This window comes from Denticeps clupeoides, chromosome 2 (assembly GCF_900700375.1).
Source record: "Denticeps clupeoides chromosome 2, fDenClu1.1, whole genome shotgun sequence".
Classification (NCBI taxonomy): Eukaryota; Metazoa; Chordata; class Actinopteri; order Clupeiformes; family Denticipitidae; genus Denticeps; species Denticeps clupeoides.
In genome coordinates this window covers 30361572-30383421 of record NC_041708.1, presented here as the reverse complement: position 1 = coordinate 30383421, position 21850 = coordinate 30361572, and the positions used below count along the sequence as shown (strand labels likewise).

The 21850-nt window shown below is 42.0% G+C and overlaps 1 protein-coding gene across 6 annotated transcripts in view; it reads right to left on the bottom strand.

Moving 5' to 3' along the window:
• Window positions 1-414: 414 nt before the first annotated feature.
• Window positions 415-21850, bottom strand: part of plppr5b (phospholipid phosphatase related 5b) — a 67155-nt gene continuing 45719 nt past the window's right edge. For 5 of the 6 annotated variants that reach the window (XM_028967709.1, XM_028967738.1, XM_028967717.1 and 2 more), the window contains 4 exons: window positions 16498-16674; window positions 6041-6175; window positions 5658-5785; window positions 415-1891 (listed from right to left, as the gene is read on the bottom strand). In XM_028967709.1, the coding sequence (XP_028823542.1) occupies window positions 5660-5785; window positions 6041-6175; window positions 16498-16674 (438 nt within the window). In that variant the 3' untranslated portion in view covers window positions 415-1891; window positions 5658-5659. The remainder of the gene's footprint in view (window positions 1892-5657; window positions 5786-6040; window positions 6176-16497; window positions 16675-21850) is intronic. The other variant, XM_028967722.1, reaches the window with a different exon arrangement.

The following is a 21850-nucleotide window of genomic DNA, read 5'->3' as shown; positions in this document are numbered from 1 at the left end:
ACAATGGGGGAGGGGGGGGGGTTAAAAAAAAATAGCTACACCAGTGAAAAATTAAGTGCAGGAGATAAATACAAACTGGAGATTTAAAAAAAAAAAAAAAAATCTGTACAAGGTGTTTGCCAAAAAACGTGGTGATGGTGATCAACACAAGCCTGTCATAGAAAATAAACAACGCGGTCCTATTCAACACATAATATGATGTGGTACATATGCCAAAAAAAAAGTAGGCTGAGAACTAAATATTCAGTATGCACTTGCACACACAGACACGGCCACAAACATACATTACACACAACGCACATAAGAAAATGAGAATCCAACAAAAGTGAAAAGCATCAGTGTGTGCAACCAATACACTTTATACACTTATTGTTTATTTGAGTATACTACTGTCACATGTAGGTGCTGTGATACACATTATGCAGATCGATCATAACTCTGGAATAAATTCATTGATAATTACTCGTCAAGGCAGCGGATTCATGGATGCTCTTTGTTTCGTTTTTTTTTTCCCCCCGGTGTTGCTGGAACTAAAGTGCTGCTGTTGTGGAGGACTTGATGGGACAAGCTGAGACTGAAGTGCTTTAAATGGGAATAGAAAAATATATTGTTTCAGGGACAGGCAAGGGAAGCGTCTGGCCTGCTCTTCGTGTCAATATATGCAGCAGAACGCCCCGAATGTTATTGCTTTTTTAAAACAAAATAACCACATCAATATTCATAATTTATTATTTTTTTTTATAGCAGCTAATGGACTGAGTTTTATTTAAGATTGATACTTAAGTGTGCCCTGCCTAACAGGACCAACTGTTCATTTCTTATCATTTTAGTTTTTGTAGGAGGGACTTAATTCTCAATTAACCTGAGGTATATAAGGTCTATCAATAACATTAGGGGAAATATCAGCATCACATAGTATCATACTGTCAACAAAATGCAACCAACGTCATTGACTCTCTACGAGCCTAAAGAAATGAAAAATCTCAATTTTGGCCTGTGAGTCACAAAGAAATGACACCAAAGAATAGAAGATGTGCATACTGACCAGAGCCTGATGAGAAACTTTCATTCGTTCCCATCAAATATGTCAACAGCCAGAGCCCTAACCAGATAAACATTACCCAAAACCCCTTTGCTAAAGAGAAACTGACAAAGGACAAATAGATCGAGGCGGAGTTTGAACAAAGGAACAAGAGTGCACAAGAAAAAGAGCTGGTGATTGTCTGCACGGCTTATCCCTCCTTCGTGGATCTTAGGTGCGGTGGAGTGGGGTAGGGTTTCGGTGGGAGGACGTGGAGTTCTTGATTCCAATTGGCTGAGGCGAGCCTTTGCTGTGCGACTCTTTTTCTGCACACGCCCAGCAGGACACAGCGAAATCTCCGCACGTCGCCAGAGTCACCAACAACCGCACTCAATCTCAGATCAGATCTTCACCAGAATAATTACTAACACAATTCCTCTCTGCACAGTGGTATACAAAATATGCTCAGATGTAAAAATGCACACCGTGTCATGTGCTTTGTTTTTCAAGATTACAAAGCGCTGCATGTTTACAGGACGGAAATGTCTGTAAATATAATGCATGAAGAACAAAACGAAAGGGAAAGGAGAAAAATATACAAATCAACAACAATATGTATATATTCATCCTCAATTTTCACATTTTTGATTATGTTTCTTCGGCTTCTGTTCATGAACACACAGACTGCCAACCACACGACTAGGGATTGTACACATGGGCCGATGGAGAGAAGGAGACAGGGGAAGTGAGAGAGCAAGCGTAGCATTGCACCCGGACTATGAGGACTGGACGGTGAAGAGCGTGGATGTCCAATGCGTCTGCCACACGGGCGAGTCACGGTCATGTGACCTCAGCGAAGGCGATGTGATTCTGTAAAACGGGAAAACATGCTCATATTTAGTATTGTAAAAAGAAAAAAAATTAAAAATAAGCATGAAAAAAGCATATTTAATTCAACAGAAGACAGAAGTGTAACAAACTAAATATTCGAACTTAATAGGAAACTGAAATTTGCAAAATGTTCACAATGTTTAAACTAATACTGTCAATTGAATAAATTCAAACTATTTAAATCACACATTTTGGTAAGAATTAGATCACAACTAAGACTTAAGCTTGATATTTAAAACTATCACAGAGACATGAGTGGGAAAGAAGCTCGGGCTGTAACGGTACGCTGACACGTATATATGCTTCCCATTCACTTTAAAAGGGGCAGTGTGCCATGCCTTGACAAACTGAATTGTGGGTCCATTGCTTTGCGTTGCTTATGGCAGAAAGTTTTCAAGTGTTGTGCCAGCCATCCAAATCCATACATCATTTTCTTGAATGTGAACGCGTTGGCATGCTGGTTGAGCATGCAATGATTGCCGTCTGAGTGCTCCCTGGGTGGCAGACAGGCCCACGAAATTGAACAACACAAGCGGATGAGTGTACAGTAAACATAAAACTGCTTAAACTGATTAAATATTTTAAATTAATCACAGTGATTGACATGTTCATTTTGACAGCCTCAGTTTAGACAAATAAATAAAAATGGTAAAGGTCCTTCAAAATGACCAATTGGATAAACAGGCCGATTTGAAACCATTTTTTAAAAACGAGACGCTTGATTAATTTTACAATTCAGTCAAGAATCGTGCAGCTCAACCATGGACCATCGTCTCTAAAAGCAGAAGCCAATCGCGTTCACCCCACATGCAGGAACAGGCCACAGCATGTCACTTTAAGACCGAAGTCAATGAAAATGTTAATGCATTGTGATAGAATCAGCTTTTTTCTCACACACTGGCCCCAGATGGTGACTGGCTAATGTGCAATATCTTCAGGCAGCTCTGCAAACATTTATTTTGGCAGCGAAGCAGTGGTTGGTCTACTCGTTTTTTTGGTGGGGATGTTTCTGGCTGCTCGTCCTCAGAGCAAACCAAACCTGATTGCGCGAGAAGCAGCCGTGCAGCGAAAGGGCACAAGTAGCTCAGCGCTACCTTGACAATCTTCCACAACTGCCATGTAACCCCTGCCAGAGGGCCAGATCTGAAAACAGATGAGTTCTTGATCAGACGCAGCCATCGGAACCCGCCACGGCAGTCCATCACTCGTCCAGCTGTGTGTAACTGTCGTTTTCACGATGCTTCCTAAGTGCAGCTCGTGAGCTGGAATTAACTATTTTGTCCAAAATCACCCGAGTGAGTTAAATAAAATAATAATAAAAAAAACATGTGCATTACAGAATTACAGTAGGGTGGGGTCTGCATGATGTGTTCTGACAGCGTTGTGATTCAAAGGACATTTCAGGAGCCACCGGAGCGTGATCCAGGCTACGCCAGCGCCTCAAGCGCCCCGCCCCACACCGAACCACTCCACGTCGACAAGCACACAGTGCTGCCTCGTGCCACACTAACATCAAATGCCAACATGGTCAATTGGAGGAAAGGGAGGTGAGGGTTTTGGCAGAGCAAGATGAACATGAGCAAAATGAATGTATACTGATATTTTTTTTATATTAAGTAATGGTTAACTATTCACCATGTTTGCATCACATTACAAAAAAAATTTTAATATGTTAAAATGCAAGTAAACATGTTAGACCGATTGAAATATATTGACTATATTGAACTTCTCATAGTGGACTGACATACCAAGATAATGCGATTGGAAGTTGAGCTACTCCTACGTACTCAACAGGACCCTAGGCGCTCTGCCTAATTCCATGAACGACCTTTGACCCATAAGTAACAGAAGAAACAGTCTGCCTTCGGATAACACCATAACCCCCAAGGAATAAAGTGCACTTCATTCCAAAAAGCACAAAACTAACAAGCTGATACTGAAGCGGAGTTGGAAATAAACCCGTTCCCCTCCTGTGCACTGGGACCATAGTCTGATACAACTGCAAGGTCAAGCTATAACCATAGCTCAACTAAATATTACATGGAAACATACTGCTTGATAATGTCTTTGGGTTTAATGGGAAGGAGGGTCACTAAATAGTCAATCGTGGCAATCAAGACAGTGAAGTTTTCAAGTTGTGGTCCAAGACACTGTATAGCTGATGATATTGTACACAACCTATTCATCACTCCTGACATTAAAATTCGGGGGCCAGATGCTGAACATTTGTAAACAGAGGCAAAAATATATCATCCTTCATCACTATACACACACAACAAGTTTGGACTAATCCCAGATGGATTTTTAGAGATGTGTCTGCAGTTCCGAACTGGTGTGATTCAATCTGACACTCTGCATGTTTGGGCCACTTCTCATTTATTTGTCCACCTGCCTCTGCCTCTCCTCCTTTTTTGCCTGAAGATTATTCACTGTGGTTTTAATGACCTGTCTTCAGTAGGTAATTAGCCTCTAATGGACACGAGACTTCCTCTAATGCAGAGTATTCCCGTATCCAAACATGCTGCTGAAGAAGTCAAGGTCTCTGTCTACAAATGCCAACATATCTGCATCCTTTTTCTCACAGGGTTCTTGCCGACCTTGGCAGTGGAATCCAAGGCTTTCAACCTTAAGCCTTTGGATCCAGACTATTTTCTACCCTTGTCTGGTTCTGTGTACTATGTACTCTAAATAAAGGGGGCTTTCAAACCTTGGATCCCAAAAGCCAAGTATTTCTTTTTTCACCACTTCTTGCCGAACAAACAGAGGACAGGTCCAGGACAGAAATTGAGACTGGTGTCTGCTTTGTCTGAACAGACTACACAATCTTAGGAATATAGTTCCATATAAAACTGAAAGGCAGTTCTATATGGAACTACTTTTTGTAGTTAGTGTTTTAATACACATAACATTCATTGGAATATTACATGAACGTAGAGCTGGGTGATATGTTGTCAAAATGGTATGACCATTCATATGATCAATAATCAAGTCTCTCCAGAGATTAGCTACAGCATGTTGATCCCAGTTCTGTAAAACATCAGTTATGGGATACTGTGCTTTACTAAAACTAATACAATTAAATCTAAATATTCCTAAGCTGGGTTAAAAATGTCTTCCTTTGTACACAGTAAATATATACTGTATGTATACAAATGTGTACCGTATATGCACACGTATGCCATAGTGTAAATCCTATATTGTGATGATATTGTTTTTTATATATATATATATATATATATATATATAGAGAGAGAGAGAGAGAGAGAGAGAGAGAGAGAGAGAGAGAGAGAGAGAGAGAGAGAGAGAGAGAGAGAGAGAGAGAGAGAGAGAGAGAGAGAGAGAGAGAGAGAGAGAGAGAGAGAGAGAGGCCATATCACCCAGCAGTACTTACTGTCCAATTTTTGGACCATTAGGAACAAGAGCAATAAAATGTTTATAAAAAGGTTTTGCATGGTAGAGAACTCAGAACTCAGAGAACATAGAACTCAGCGGTTTAAGAAAAGGAAAGACAAGGATTAGTCTAAAGGGGAAATAAATGGCTAGAGCTTCACCAGATTTTCCTCAAGACGTTGAGAAGCTCTCAGCAAAGCGTGCCAAGCGCTCTGTACGCAGCCCCCCCCGCCCGGGTGCAGGTAATTTAGTTAGCTCCAAACGGAACACCCCCGATCAGGTTCTGGGGTTCAACAGAGGCCACCAGCGCCTCCAGAGGCTTGGCAGGCTGCCGTCCACACGCAGTTGTGCCTACGTTTATTGCCTTGTGTTCTGCAGGTGTCGGAAGCGGCTGGTGCCAGTCAGCCAGCTGAAGAAGCTGAGGATGCGCTCTTTCAGCGAGCGAGGCGCCAGCTCCCCCTCAATCTCCCTCAGCTCTGCCACCTGAAGGACATGTGTGTGTTTGTGTGCGTTCTTCGACAACATTTACAAAACGTTCTGTACAAAAATAGAAATTTACATTAGAGAACTACATCCAAATATTTGAAATTTTGCAATAACGCCATTTTACAATATGTTGCCCAGTCTTTAGCATACAGGAGACACACGACTCAATGCCTTTCTAATCAGAAGCCATCGTCGGATGAAGTGTGTTGATTCACCGAGTTTGTTGCTGCATTAGCCAGAATATTAAGGTACCTGTGAGGCAATATATTTCTCCAGGGGGCTCTCCACTCGGGGCATGTTCATCATCGGCGCGTTGGCCACCAGTTCCTGAGACGGCTCCTCGCTCAGGAGCAGCTTGCCTTGGAAGTTGTGCACCACACACACAACCTGCAACACAAATGGAAAGTTTTTGCATTTTGACTGCCTTGTTCAGAGTGCGTCCTGACACACACATATTCAGCTCCTTTCTGCTGTGCACAAGTCTTCATTATACTCCGTGGTTTGGCAGCGCTCATCAACCCAAAAAGAAATGGCTTGAGTGCAGTGTGTGTGTGTGTGTGTGTACGTGAGTGTGTTTGTCAGCACGTGCCACTGCTGGAGCTTGTTAGGTGGCACTATGATTTATCTAATTACACAGAGAAAATGCAGACGAGCAGACCAGACCAAAGCAAGAGATGCTTCCTTGTTTGTCTGCCGGTTACGTACTATACGTAAAAAAAAAAAAAAAAAGGCATGCTGACATTACCCCTGCATGATAGTACATTTATTGGCCACAATATGTTATTTGACATGTGTGCACAAGGTGTTGATTATTCAGACAATAAAAATATGAAGAAGAACATTGCGGCTGCAGTGGAATTGGTGACTTTGATGGCTTTGTAATTTTCTTGGCAATAACCGTTCTCCATCTCCTACATATTTACTCATTTTACATCCTGGCAGGGAGGACATGAGTGGATGTAGTAGAACTATAACAGTAATTCAGGCAGCAGGTGGTATCTACACACTACAATAGGAAAAACTAAAATTCAGCATTTGTCTCTTCCTCTTTGTTTTTTGTAAAAGGACTATGCAAAAGACACATAAAAAAATGTGACAGTACTAAGTAGTTATCATTTCACATAGAACAAAATGTCAATGAGCAACCTGGAGCATGTTGTTATAATCACTCCACCCCTCACACTTCACTGAAGCAACTGCACATGATTGTAATAGATCGTCATTAAATACCAATATTTTTTTATTGATTAGTACATCATTTTAACAAAACGTTTTGAGGTGCCTATATATTATAACATTTAAATCTTTCCCTCTGTAGGGATAAAAAAACAGCGTTCATGTGAATCCAGCCCAAAAGGCCGTGTTGAATAAACCGGTTGGCTATGTAATATGCAAATAACAAGGGCGTCCCCAGAATTATACACTATTGCTACACTATAGTACAATATCTAAGTTAAGTGCAGATGAGATCTTTTCCGGTGCAGTGACCTTATTTAAATGATGGAAAACTCATAAGAAATGGCTTTTGTAGCTTTATGGAACAGACGAATCTATTACTACAACAGGGGAGACAGAAAATACATGTAACACTGTTTCATTCATTCACCCATTCACACTTAATCATGATTACACGGTATGGGCTTTACCTTTAACTAAATATCAGGTTCAAGCTTTATATGAGCAGGCTGGTGTAACAGGAAACGTTTCAAGCCATGCCTCGAGGCTGACAGAGGAGATGCTGCAAATCAAAAAGCAGCTATCAGTAGCATGCTAGGAAAGTGATATCGTTGGATATCGAGAGACCAAACATGATACGTGAGGGTTCTTTCTGTGGGGCGGTCGTTGGCTGTCTTGTTGCTTAGCAGCAGGTTACGGCTGTTGGCGGCTGTCGGACATGGTGAGAGGTTTTGGCAGTTTGAATCCTTTTTTTGGGATGGCCCAGTTTCTGGGGAAGGGAGACCAGAATCCCCCCTCTATCATTACACTGAGTAAGAAACATTCCTGAGCATGTCCTAAGTTCAACCATTTAGTTCAATTACTGTTCTCTTTCACTCAAAAACATTAAATCATTTAATATCAGACAAAATGATATCAAACATTGCCTACCTAGTGTTTTGGACACAGTATAAAACATTTTATACCGATACTTATCAATAAAAAACATGCTAAAAAGAGAAATTAGGAAGGAAGAAATTAGGTGTACATCATTTCTGATAAATATGCCATTTTAATGAGTTTTCCCAAAGGTCCTGAATTTCGGGGAAAAAAAGTCTTTTTGCACAGAGGAATGCTGGCTTAGCGTCAGCCTGTGTGCCATCTGTGTTTCTTTCTTATCAGTAGAGATCACGATCCTTGGGTCCCTTGGCTTTTTTGGGGGTCCAAGTGTTTGGGGTCCAAGTGTCATCGGGGCGAGGTCACCTAATTGCTCCGAAGCTCAGTTGAAAAGCGGGGGAGTTCAACCAACCAACCATACTTGTTCATATGGTGACGTCTCTGTCTCTACCAAAATTATAGGCCTAAATAGTCTATCACATAATGCTACTCCAAGCAGCAAAATAAAGAAGAATCAAAAGTAGTGCATGTTTATTTGTTTGAAAGAACTCGCTAAAAGTTTTTGGCTAACTCTCTGGTCAGTCATGTGTAGCAGCACACATGAAGCAGCCTCCAACACAGGAAACATGATGAAGAGACATCAGGGGTGTTGTGAACACAGCATATATGATTCTGATCCAGCGACCATAGTTGAAAATTTGTGCCGGAACAAATTGCTCACAGAATGTAGTTCAAGCATGGAATAGTATGCCTATTCAAGCTAAAGTCCTTTAAATATGTTTGTAACTTTCTTACGTTCTTGTGATTATATTCTAATGAAAGTCACTGTGTGTTCTTATTTGAGACTGAATACATGTTTTCAGAAACCCAGCGTCTTCCTGGAGAAAATATATATATAGAATGACAAACAGAACCATGCTAAATGCCTTAATGCCATCATACCAAGGGAACAATTACAAACAATTAGTAGCTGCTACAGCAAGAGCGGTGAGCCGAGTTTAATCAGATTAATTATTTATCAAATATTGCAGTAGAGCCGTGTGAGTTTTATTTTACTAAAGATGACAGTAAACACATTTCCCCTGTATATCTTATGCAGATGCACTAAATGTGTTCTACAGCCAGCCATGAAACCACATTAACAAGCGACTGATTCATTCTCCCACATCGCTGGTAACAGGAAAACACTTTCAGTTTGATCAGCTGAGATGCAGAGAGGTCTATGACGAGCTAAATGTCGGCGTCATACAAATAATCATTAAAGGTTCACATGCAAGGTTGCAAATAAAAAAAAAAAAAAACACATTGCTTCCAAGTCTCTACTATGTGTACATTAACATGGGTATTCGTATCGTAACCCTGATATATTTTTGCAAATGATGCTTTAAGGGAGAGTGGGGAACAACCTGCTATATCAATAACAGTCATGAGTCTTTGTCATTTTAATGGTAAGGCCATGACACCATTCGGGAAGTTGGTGGCACCATTGGGGCAGTGGTGGCCTAGCGGTTAAGGAAGTGGCCCCGTAATCAGAAGGTTCAAATCCCGAACCGCCAAGGTGCCACTATGCAAAGCACAGTCCCCACACACTGCCATGGCTGCCAAGAGCATTTTAAACAAAATATTTCCTTGCTTTGCCTGTTTTTTTATATATCTAAAAACATTATTAAACAAAAATGAAATAAGAAAATACTATTAAACAAAGTGTGCAGGCCTCAAATAAATTGGTATGTAGTGGAAACACTAACATATTGTCAACATCCACATAAATAAAAATTAATATTAACATGTAAACATTAAATGGCCTGGTCTAGCCAATAGCATTATATCACCTACTTGACAGGCGGGTATAAAGATAGTAAGGGCCTATCTGATTGGTCAAATGCTTGACACATTGATTAATGTTGCATCTGAAATTGCATACTACTTGAGTAGGTACTACATTAGAATTTGTACGTACTGCACTACCGTAAAAACAGTGTGTTCTATATAGTATGAATGGAATTCGGATGTACTACATCCGCTGTGTTGATATTGTTCTTTTTTACCTTTACAGAGGGCATTTTCTCAGTGTAATTGTAATTTAACAGTGTAAGTGAAATTTAACCACAATGAAAAACGTTCTACTTAAGGTACTTACACTTGAAAAGAGCTGTTTCTCGGCATGTTTCGATTATGACGCCGCCTCTCCCGCTGCCTTATGGGATAGTGAAGTGTCCATTGAATGCCTACTAAAGAATTTGGCTGGAAGTAGTAGGTCATCCGGGTACTTCTAGTCTACTTTTTTTTTCGAATACTATGAATTCACCGCTCTGCTCGTCCGGTTCCAGGCCGGTGTCGGTGTCCAGTCCGCACGCGCAGAAGTACAGCGGAAGTACAGCGTGTACTACTCACCCTGCATACTGTTTTTCACATACAATATAGTGTGGTGGCGGAGGCCGGCCATGAGTTGGGACCAGCATGCCTTGCGGGAGGAGAAGAAAAGATGCCTCCCTGTTATGTCGAAGCCGGAGGAGTAGGTATTGACTGTTGGCACCACCTACTGGTTTCCGTTCAATAAAAAGCGTTATTCCGAAACCCTCGTGATTGAGCCGATTTCTCCTTTCCTGACCTCGCGGTGATGGCTCGTCACAAAAGTATATAGTATGCGATTTCAGACGCAGCATAAATGTAATTTATTGCGGCTGTTTGCAATACAGATATCGCATATACTATTATCGCGATAACGATCATTTTTTAATATATCGCGCAGCACTAGTTTGCATCGTGTTGAAGTGTGAACGATAAGTCTATGTTAGTTGCGATGGCTGTGGAATGTTCACAAAAGGCTCATCTAATGGCTGTTAAGTACTTTGCTTCTGATAAGAGTCGACTGTGCCTTGACTGCCTTCCTTCCAATTCATATCACCACGTCACCTTCTACTACCCACTCCACAATTTTTTAATTACTACTTATTACAAATTACAACTCATTTTAAAATGAGTTTTTTAAAATGAGTTTTTTGGTAAGTAATTTGTATTAATGCATTTACATTTATGGAATTTATTACTCCCTTATTCAGAGCGAATTACAGTTGAGGCCAAAATTATTTGCCCCCACAGGATTTATGGAACAATTTCCTAAACTTCTTCCCAATAATTGCAGCATTGATGAAACTTGATATGATCAAACATTCACCAGTGCTATTTAGTAGCTTTTAGTACAGTTTGTATTTCAATACGGGCTTGCTTTATAGTAAAGCTTTAAACAGTTGAAAATGGGGTGGTCAAAAAATTCCTCATGTGAATAAGTTCTTTCAAAGCACATCTTCAGTCATGAACCAATCAGCTTTGAAACCACACATGTGCAGTCAATTAGCTTCCTAACAACATTCAATCAGCCTTGAAAGACTCCAAGGAACCAGGCAGTTGAACACATGCAGGCCAGAGGGTGAGTGGGGAGTTGGGACAATCGTACTTGGGTCCAGTTCACGGCAACCATGCTCCAGAGCGCTCTTGATCTCAGACTGGGGCAACAATTAATCTTTTAGCAGGACAACAACGCTAAGCACACAGCCACAATATCAAAGGATTGGATTCAGGACATCTCTGTGAATGTTATTGAGTGGCCCAGCCAAAAACCAGACTTGAATCCAATTGAACATCTCTCTAGAGATTTTAAAATGGCTGTGCACCGAAGCTTCCCATACAACCTGATAGAGCTTGAGAGGTACTGCCATGAAGAATTTGCAAAACTGGCCAAGGATAGGTGTGCCAAGCTTGTGGCATCATATTAAAAAAAGACTTGAGGCTGCAATTACTGCCAGAGTTCAAGTTCACATTGAGCTTTGTTGTCATTTCAGCTACATACATGTTGGACAGTACATAGTGAAAACATAGGTTTACATAGTAAACCTGGAGCTTCATGTAACAATTAAACAAAGTTACATACTGACATAAAGTGCATATGTGCAACACAGATAAACTGGGCAACATAAAGTCCAAAGAGGAAAATCCCTGAGTGTTCAGTTTTCTAATGGCCCAAATTCAGTAGTCCTTCAGTGGAGTTCTTTACAATGCAGCATTGTGCGGTAAATGCAATGATCTACTCGACTGTTCTCACTATTCTTGCAACTATCCAATGCGGTGCAGTTCCAAAACCAGACTGTGATGCATCTGGTTAGAATGCTTAGAGATGCGGCTGCAAATTATATATTTTTTGCTTCTGAGCTGGTGTTGAGTCGAGGAGAGGTTGTCCTCTAGATGAACATCAAGGACCTTTGTGTTCTTGACTATCTTCACACAAGATCCACCAATGTTCAGTGGTCCAATCACCTCTTTCGTTTTGTCCACATTGACCTTACACCAGTCCGCTGGTCGTTGCACCTCCTCTCTGTACGCTGACTCATCGTTCTTGATGAGATCCTCCACGGTCGTGTCACTGGCAAACTTGATGATGTGGTTGGAGCTCTGCAGCACTGCACAGTGGTGAGTCAGCAGGGTGAACAGCATTGGACTGAGCACACAGCCCTGAGGAGGTGGTGCTGGAGATGCTGTTAGGGTTGGATTTCCTCACAGTCACATTGTTGAATCGTGCGTCATTCAGTGCATCTGATAGGGAGGGGTCACTGTCACAGGCAGAGTTTAGTACTGTAGTTTGTAATGGCCTGGATGCCCTGCCACATACACCGTGTGTTTCCACTGTCCTGGAAGTTGCTGCCCATGTGCTTGGTTTGCTACTCTGATGGCTCGAGACAGTTTGGCCCTCGCTGCTCTTAGGGCCAAACTGCACATTCCGCGTTGATGTAAACACGCAAGCGACCGCTGCGGGTCTTGCGTCCGGAATTCTGTTGCTGAGCCAGGACACATCAGTCTCGATATTCTCGCTGGGTATTCCCCTGAAGTTTGATGTAGTCCAGTTTATTTTCCAGGGAACAGACATAAGATAACAGGATGCATGGAAGAGCCGGCCAGCTAGGATTTCACATGCTTCCGGTTTCTCGCACACCACTTGCCGTGGCACTTCCCCTTGGGCACCAGCATCAGACGATACTGGGGCCTGGAGGCCTGCTCCCCGCAGCAGTCCAAGAGTGTCCACATGTTTTTGTAAGTCATCCTGTAGGTTAGTATGATGACAACGCTTTTCTGATTGTAGACATGGACATTGTTTTCCCCAAAATTCATGTGACATTTCCAACGTGCTGAAAGACAGAAAAGTACGATTGTGGAACCACTGCGAGCTACTGTCGTGCCAGCATCTTGGTGTGCAATGGTGCATCAACAAAGTACTGAGCAAAGGCTGTGAATACTTATGTGAATACTTATACAAAACCTCAAGTAAACTTTTTTCCCCCCCACATAGTCTTTATGGGGTGTTGTATGTAGAATTCTGAGGAAAAATGTGTTTAATCCATTTTGGAATAAGTCTGTAACATAGCAAAATGTAGAACAAGTAATGTGATACAAAAGTGATAGAGCTTTTCTTGTAAATGTAATGCTAATTCCTCAATTGGGGATCAATAAGGGCAGTGGTGACCGATTATGGGGAAGCGGCCCCATAATCAGAGGGTTGTCTGTTTGAATCCCCATCCGCCAAGGTACCATTGAACAAAATGGTCCCCACACACTGCTCCCCAGGTGCCGGTCATAGCTGCCCACTGCTCACTAAGGGTGATGGTTAAAAGTAGAGGACACATTTGTTTTGTGCACAGTGTGCTGTAATGCAGTGTTTCACAATGTCAATCACTTCACTTTCAATAAAGTATAGATGTATGTATCTATGTATGTATCTATGTCCTCTCATACTCATCTTACATTGCGCGTGTTGATTCCTTCTCCTCAACATTAGAAGGATTCATCCATTTTTATATACGCAGGCTACTCAGATACTTGTCCAATCTCTGGTCATCTCCAAACTGGACTACTGTGACTCACTTTTGGTTGGTCTGCCTCTACTCGCTAACTGAACGCTGCAGTACAGCTTCGTTTCAATATTCTCCCGCACCACTCCACTGCTACGTTCACTCCGCTGCCTTTCTGTAGCTGACTGCTTCAGACTCAAAATACAAATGCTTGCACAACCAAGGAAGGTTCAGCACCCACCTACCTAAGATCCCTTGTCACTCGTTGCTCTGCACCCTGATCTCTCCAATCCTCCAGCACTACTCGAATGGTACCACCTTTTAAGTAAATACTTGGATTAATAAGGGCTCTTACATATTTGAAAAAAGGTTGCATTCTGAGTTATTAAGTTAATGGTATTTACAGTTGCTCTGGATAGGAACTTCAAATGCTGTAAATGTAATGTAAACTTATTTGTCTTGTCATAAATAGTTATAACGTACACACCTGCACCTGCTTGTTAGTTGAGTCTTTTGTTCAGTACATGTAACTGCTGTGTAATTTTTCTGTACTAATTAGGTAAGGACAATCCATTCTCCATTCCCGCCAGTTGCTGATTTGTTCACACCAGCTCGTCTGACCTATAAATCATAACACCAAATCTGACTGCAAATGGCTCCCCGTTCAGTACTCCTGGTCTGGTCACACATTACTCATTACACAATAATCCCAGTCTTGGGTTGCTGATGCACAGATATCACAGTATGCATATACTGCGAATGCATCCAAAGCGAATGCATCCAAAGCAGGGTCAAATAAATGTAAATATATAATAATAATAATAATCCATCAACAAGCTCTGTCCCTCATTCTTAAGAATAAAGAAATAGACATATTTAAATGTATAGCATTTATCAGACACCCTTATCCAGTGCAACTTACAATCAGTAGTTACAGGGACAGTCCCCCTGGAGTGTCTTGATCAGGGGTAGTAACACAATGGTAGTAGGTGTGATTTAAACCTGTGACTTTGTGGTCCTCTGTTTCATAGGTGAGTGTCTTACCACCCCTATATTACTGGGAGATTTCCCCTATAATTATTAAGAATGTATTATACTGTAAACCGACAGATGAGCCCAGCAGTAAAGCTTCACTGAGGTTGCCTGACCTATTTTGTTGCTGACACACCCTCCATCCGGGTCTACTGCCGGTTTTCCCCTCCCCTCCGGCTGGCAGGCCTACAGCTCAGCAGCTTCAGGGCTCGCCAAGAGCTTACAGAGATCTTACTCAGTGGGAAGGAACTGAGGAGAAGCCCCATTTTTTCAGTGCCATCAGCTCCATGAACACATGTACAGATAGCTGATGGATTCTGTCCATCTTCCTTCGCCAAGTAGTGCATATGACCTTGGGCTGAAAATATGGGGGGTGTCTGGGCCCCTGGCCACATCAGCAGGCTGCTACAGAACAAGGACCAGGTGCAGGAGCCCACAGCAAGAGAAGAGGAACAGAAAGAGTGAGGGAGAGAGCGAGAGGGCAAAGACATCTGCTGCTCTGCATTATCTGCTCTACCACTTTTCCATCTGTGGGTCTCAGTGATGTAGCCATTTCTGGCCTGTAAGATTGTCTGTGTGTGTGTGTGTGTGTGTGTACAGTACCACACTTCTCCATCTCTGAACCAAAGGACAACAGGCAGCGGAGGAGTGGACTATTACAGGGAAAGGGTGCTATTTGGCTGAAGGACGGTGGTGGGGTTGGCCACTCCTCCCTGGCAGCCGAATGGTGTGTCTGAGTGGCGAAGCCTCACAACAGCAATCTGACAACACTATAGCACCAGCGGGGACAGTTCAGAGCTGCACAGAAACAACCAGTCAACAGCAACAAGGCAGTAAAGACAGACAGACACCCTGTGTCATGGTTTTGTGCCCGAATTACAGATTCTGCTCCAGTTATCTCAATATTTGCTGTGAATTATGAAGACATCACACCTTGACGAGTGCATGAATGGATGATATGCCATGATTTCACAAAAAATGCAATAGTGCAACTATTTATCCATATGGAACTGGCCAATTTAACAGTGAACAATCAAATGAAGTTCCACCAAGGTACCACTGAGGTGCCACTGAGCAAAGCACCGTCCCCACACACTGCTCCCCGGGCCCCTGTCATGGCTGTCCACTGCTCACCAAGGGTGATGGGTAAAAGCAGAGGACACATTTCCTTGTGTGTACCGTGCACTCCTAATTCTCCCTCATGCAGTGCCACATGGCACTTACACACACAGTCCAAGATACGGTCACATTCTAATAAGGGGCATCTAATAATTTAGATGCCCCAAAATTGGTATAAAAATCACCCAGGCATGCAAGAATCCTGTGTCAATGTCAATCTTTCATGGCCTTTATATTAACATATAGATATAAATATTACATCATTCACTCTACCTATACACTACTGCCACTGATCACTTGGAGCAATTTTTAAATATATGGGAACAAATGTGAATGGCTTAAATGCAAGTAACCCAAATGCTAGGTAACACACTCACACACACACATACCTACACAACAGAGCCAATGGCAAAAATCTATACAAAAACCAGATACATTGAGATCATATAAATCATACCTTATTCTAACAAAACTAGCCCACATACTAGACTTGATAGCACAGAATTCCTTATAAAACGCATTCAATTTGGCTCTTGAATTCTTTGGTTAATTACCTTTTAATAATAAGTCCCACATGAACACTGACCATAAAGGGTTGTTTTGGGAGTAACAGTATTTGACCAGTAGTCCAATGGACAAGGACCAGAAAAATAGACCAGTTCTTACCAGGAATGTGGCAATGGCCACACCGATGATGAAACCAGCAATGACGTCAGACCAGTGGTTGCGGTACTCGGCCACCCTGTTGATGCCTGTCAGGAAAGCCAGGCACATCAAGCCAAGAGACATGACTGGCTTGGCCAGCCTCGTGCCCTTGGCTTTCACCGTACACGTGATGTACATCTGTCATAGGAAACAAGAGAAGGTGTCAGCTCAGCTGAAAATGGCCAAAATTCCTGTTTACGTTCAAAGAGACTGTGTATTAATCTGGGCTAATGTTACAAACAATAAATAAATAAATGAATAAATAATCACAATGAAAAAAAAACTAAAGCAGACAGCCCTGGTCTCTCTAGAGCTGTCAACAGATCTTAATGACAAAACTTCCAAAACCCTGTTTGACACATGACTGCTCTGTTCTGTGCTTCTGCGCACAGCTTCAAGGTTGTGCTCTGTTTGTTGAGAGTGGTGAGAAGAAAGTGCACACTTTGGCAAACATCCCTCTCCTATCTACATTTTAATTGCAGCCGAGTTGATATGAGAGCAGGCATCTCAGGGCGCTAACTTTCAGCCCAAAAATATATGCATAGCAGAGCACACCCCGCAGCACACATGTAATTGTGTATTCAGTTAATGTAGTTTAACTAAAAAATGCATGTGGCATAAACCATTTAGACCAGAGGGGGCATTACTGTTTAGTTATGTGAATTGCAAAAAACAGTCTGCGTTACTTTACACAGCGCTGCTGGACATGCGGGTTAAATTAAAGGTGTTGGGTGTTTGCAATAAGAACGTTGATGAAGACAACGTTCAGTAAGCAAGACACTTAACCCTGAGTGTCTCCAGGGGGACTGTCCCTGTAACTACTCATTGCAAGTCGCTGGATAAAGATGTCTGATAAATGTAAATGTCACGATACGACTATATCACAATATATTGTGTTCTACAGTTCACTGAAAATGTAAAAAAAAGAGCTGAAATATGATGCTGTTATCGGTCGGTCATGTTTTACAGTAATTCAAAGTACCCAGCTATACAGGAGTGGAGGTTCTAGTCGTACGTTTATTCTCATCTCTGCTCACTAAAGAAAATGATCGACAGCACCAGCCGGCGGACTGCTGGGGCAGTGGTGGCCTAGCAGGAAAGGAAGTGGACCAATAATCAGAAGGTTACCTGTTCAAATCCCTGAACCGCCAAGGTGCCACTGAGGTGCCACTGAGCAGAGCACTGTCCCCACACACTGCTCCCCGGGCGCCTTTCATGGCTGCCCACTGCTCACTTAGGTGATTAATTAAAAGCAGGACACATTTCGTTGTGTCACTGTGTGCTGTGCTGCAGTGTTTCACAATGACACTTAAATTTGTACACAAGAATATCTATATTTTGTCCCTGTACAATATCACCACTTAAAATATCTGTAACGATATTTTCGAAAAACATTAATTATCAGTATATAGAAAAGAGTGAAACCCACTTAAATAAATACTCAAACCATTAATTATCTATTTGCAGCATAATTAGATTGAGAACAAACAAAAAAACTGTGAAGTTTGATTACTTAGTCCACAAGGACTATTTTGTATTTCGCCCTCTAGTGGTGTCCAAAGCTACTTATTCCAGACAACAGCAAAAAAAAAAAAAAAAAGCTGGCTGAATGAAAGGTTCACATATCAGACACTGTACTTAAAACCTTTTATACATATACATCATAAACATGCCAGACAGCACTCATTTTATAGGTATGTGTGTACATTCATATTATCAATGTAGGTAGTATAAGGGTGCATTCTCTCTATTTAGGACATGTGTGAGTCCCTGCCTTGCACCCAGTGTCCTGGGTTGGGCTCTCGCAGCCGTGACCCTGAGAAGGACGAACGGAAAGATTATGGAAAATTATGGAAAGAGCGCGAGTGATCATTTCCTATAGCTCTCTATCTGTGTGTTTTTCCGGTGTCCCTGGCCATGGGAAGGCTGAGCGGACGCAGCTGCAAAACTCAGTCTTGTAAACAGGCAGTCTGGATCACACGCAGACACAGAGCCCCAGGCTGTCCACGGCCACTGTCCAGCTGCGTGGCTGATGGTCTAAAGGACTGGCAAAACAGACATCACAGTCGCAGTCGAGAGCTCCAGCGAAAGAATTAAAACCGAGAAAAAAACAACATGCAGCTCACTCACTGTCACAAATGGAGCAGAATGATGGGATACGCTGAAGGTCATGAGAAATCACCAATCAGTCACAGAGGAACGGGTCACGGGGTCCAATTCTAATCCTCCATGAGAATAAATGCACCTTCTGGGGAACCATTGCGGAGTTCGCACATCCATCTTCCTCTTATTTGTTTGGACCCCCGTGAGGACTATTTATTTAAGGACTCAAAGGTCATCGCACGCTGACCCAATTTCATTCCATCTCCAGGGGGAAAAGCATGATATCTCTATAACTGTCTCTCTGCTGGCCCTGTGGTTTGTGAGGGTGTGTGCGTGTGTGATCGGAAAATGGGATGAACGTCGCCGTGCCAGTAGCTAAGGACACTGACTGCTGCTGCACCTGGTTTAGTTCTAGATCTTGTTACCTTGTTTTCGTGTCTGCTTTATAGTTCTAACCCGTATTGTCATTCATTTTCTACACCTGTGCCCCATTTTCATGTTGTCCTTTTATTTCCAGTTCATCTCGTTCCCGTTGCACATGTGCCCTTGATGCTTTATGCATGCTTTATTTTCATTTGGGGAACTGTCCCAAGTCTATAAACTTTGTACTTGTGTCCTCTTCTCTCCATCTCATTATGGCTGGACCATTTACTGCTAAATTATCCTAATAAGATTTTTTTTTTTTATAAAATAGAAATATAGTAAATGAATATCCAGAGTTAAGAGTAATGATTGAATCAACATACAGATAAAAAAATGAAGCCAATATTCTATTTTTATTCAATTACATACATCCCAGCATTCCCACAAGGAGATATTATAAATTGAGGAGATTTTTAATCTCCTGGAACAGTAATAAGTATTATAATTATAATTTTATAGCAAGCGAGAAGTGAATTATTCGTCAGCTCCCCCCAAACCAGGTTGGCTCAGCAAGTTGGGGAAGTCATTTAAAAGCTATTTTCATTTGGAGCAATTAGGGGCACTTGAACCATCTCACTTTTAACAACTAATGGAGTCGCACAGCCTAGTAGCTCCTGATAGGAAAAGAGAGCACCACCTCCAAATTTCCAAAGATGACTTTTTAATAACCCTTCCCATACAGAAGCAGCAGTATGAAATATTAACGCTCGAAGACAACCATGTGTGAATGAAATGAGCCGGAATGTAAAATTGGATCCTCTGGCTGATGGTGCAGTCTCTAAACCTCCTCCGACTTTTCCCTAAAGATTAAAGTCAGCGTCTAAAACCCACCAAGCTCACGGTTATCCACTTAGCGATTGGGCCTATCCTGGAAACCTTAATGAAAAATTGTGACCTCTTTACATGGGCGGAAATACTTTCCATTCGAGGTTAAGATCCAGATGTACTAAAGGATGTCAGTCCATGGCTGCTCTGTTAAAAATATTAGACATCTTCCTTACTTCACTATGACATCTGAGTAATGGCCACAAAGCACATTTTCCCTGTAATATACTATTTCAATATGACACAACACTTGTTCTGTCCCTCTATCAAAGGTTATGAGCGTAAAAAGAAAATTAATTTATACTTTATGACCCAGAAGTCATGACTGAAAACCAAGATAAAACACATCTATCACTGTCCTCAGATGAAGAACCTCTGTCGGTTTAGATCAATTTTACTGCTGTCTTTGGATGAGCACAGCTCATGTTTTAAACCAGGGGTGTTAAACATATGCAAGGAATACCCCTGTGACCTACTGGAGGTCTGCACATGTTTTATTGACTACCTTCTGAGTTAAACATCAAGTTGAACATGGAACAGAAGCATGAAAAAACTGCAGCAACTTACTTACTTCTCAGAACTGTGGATGTAGCAAAACCAAACAAATATCAGGAAAATATGACAGAACATTGGAATCAGAATTTTGCTCATGTAGTGAGTATCATTACATTCCTACACGTTGGGCACAACATTAGCCATTAACCATCATCATCAGTCCCGCAGATTTTATTCAGCATGATGCCTGGGAAATGCAGTTTCTGTGAAAGCAGCAGGCGTAGAAACACTAGACTCAGATAAGAATTATCACATTAATGCCTTTTTGCGCTGCTGATAACGGCATTAAGCTCATCACAACAATGCCAAGTGACAGCAGTGATAGGTGACCTAAATAAAAAAAAAAAAACCTGATCTGCTCAACTGATAGGAGGAAACAGCGCATGCAAAACATCCCTCTTGGGCAACAAGTCAGAGATCCAAAGATCCATGACTTAACGGTTTCTGACAGGAACAAAAAAAAGAGAGAAGAAAATCCCATCTTCCCATCTCCCCACCCCCCACCTCCCCTCTCTCTCGCTCCCAGATTCATTCTTCCTCCTTTCTGAAGAACCGTAGGCTTAGCGGACATTAGGGCTCCTTTATGAAACTCAGCCATTAGGCTCCATCAGTCTCTACTGGCCGGCAGCAGGCGGCTGAAAGGCGCGGTGTGAAATGCGTGCTCCCCAAAGGCGCAGGCAGCCACTCAAGATCAATCACATCGCGTCCACCTATCAGAGCTCCATCCATCCAGGTCGACACACTCTCACTTACTGATTTTAATAAACACACACACACACGTACACGCACAGCCTGTCTCTCCGCCTCTACTTATCCATTAGCAATGATTGGAGAGTGAGGTAGAAAATGAATGAATTAATTAGAGACATAAATGTGGATCGCTTTCATTGGCTCAATGAACCAACTCTTACTGGAGCTTCAAAGGTCAGCATGAAGCTGCATCCCAATAGAAAATTTACATCAAGACAAGGGGTTAAGACACCTGAGTGATGCTCAGAGGCCAGAACAAAACGTTAATTTATTTACGCTCTAAGGTTTGGTAGGTTTCTAAAGGAAATCACTGAAAAAATCTTTACATAAAGATTACAAGCGGCTGGGTTTACCTTGGCCAGTTCAGTGCAATTCAAAAGTAGCCCTAACCCATATTTTTTGCCCCATATAAGCAACAAATTCAGGGTTAGCCAACAAATTATGCTGTTCGGGACCAAACCCAGGATTTTCCAGCACTCATTAACAGGAAAACACACAGCGGCCATGGAATATGGTATTCTGTCTTGCACTTTTGTTCTCTGTCTTGAATCACTCCGCATGATGCAAATTCACCTCCAGTGACTGCACATCTGCATTTCAAAAGCAGCCAGGGGTGATGCCACATCCACACTGCACGCATGCCAGACCCATGCAGTGA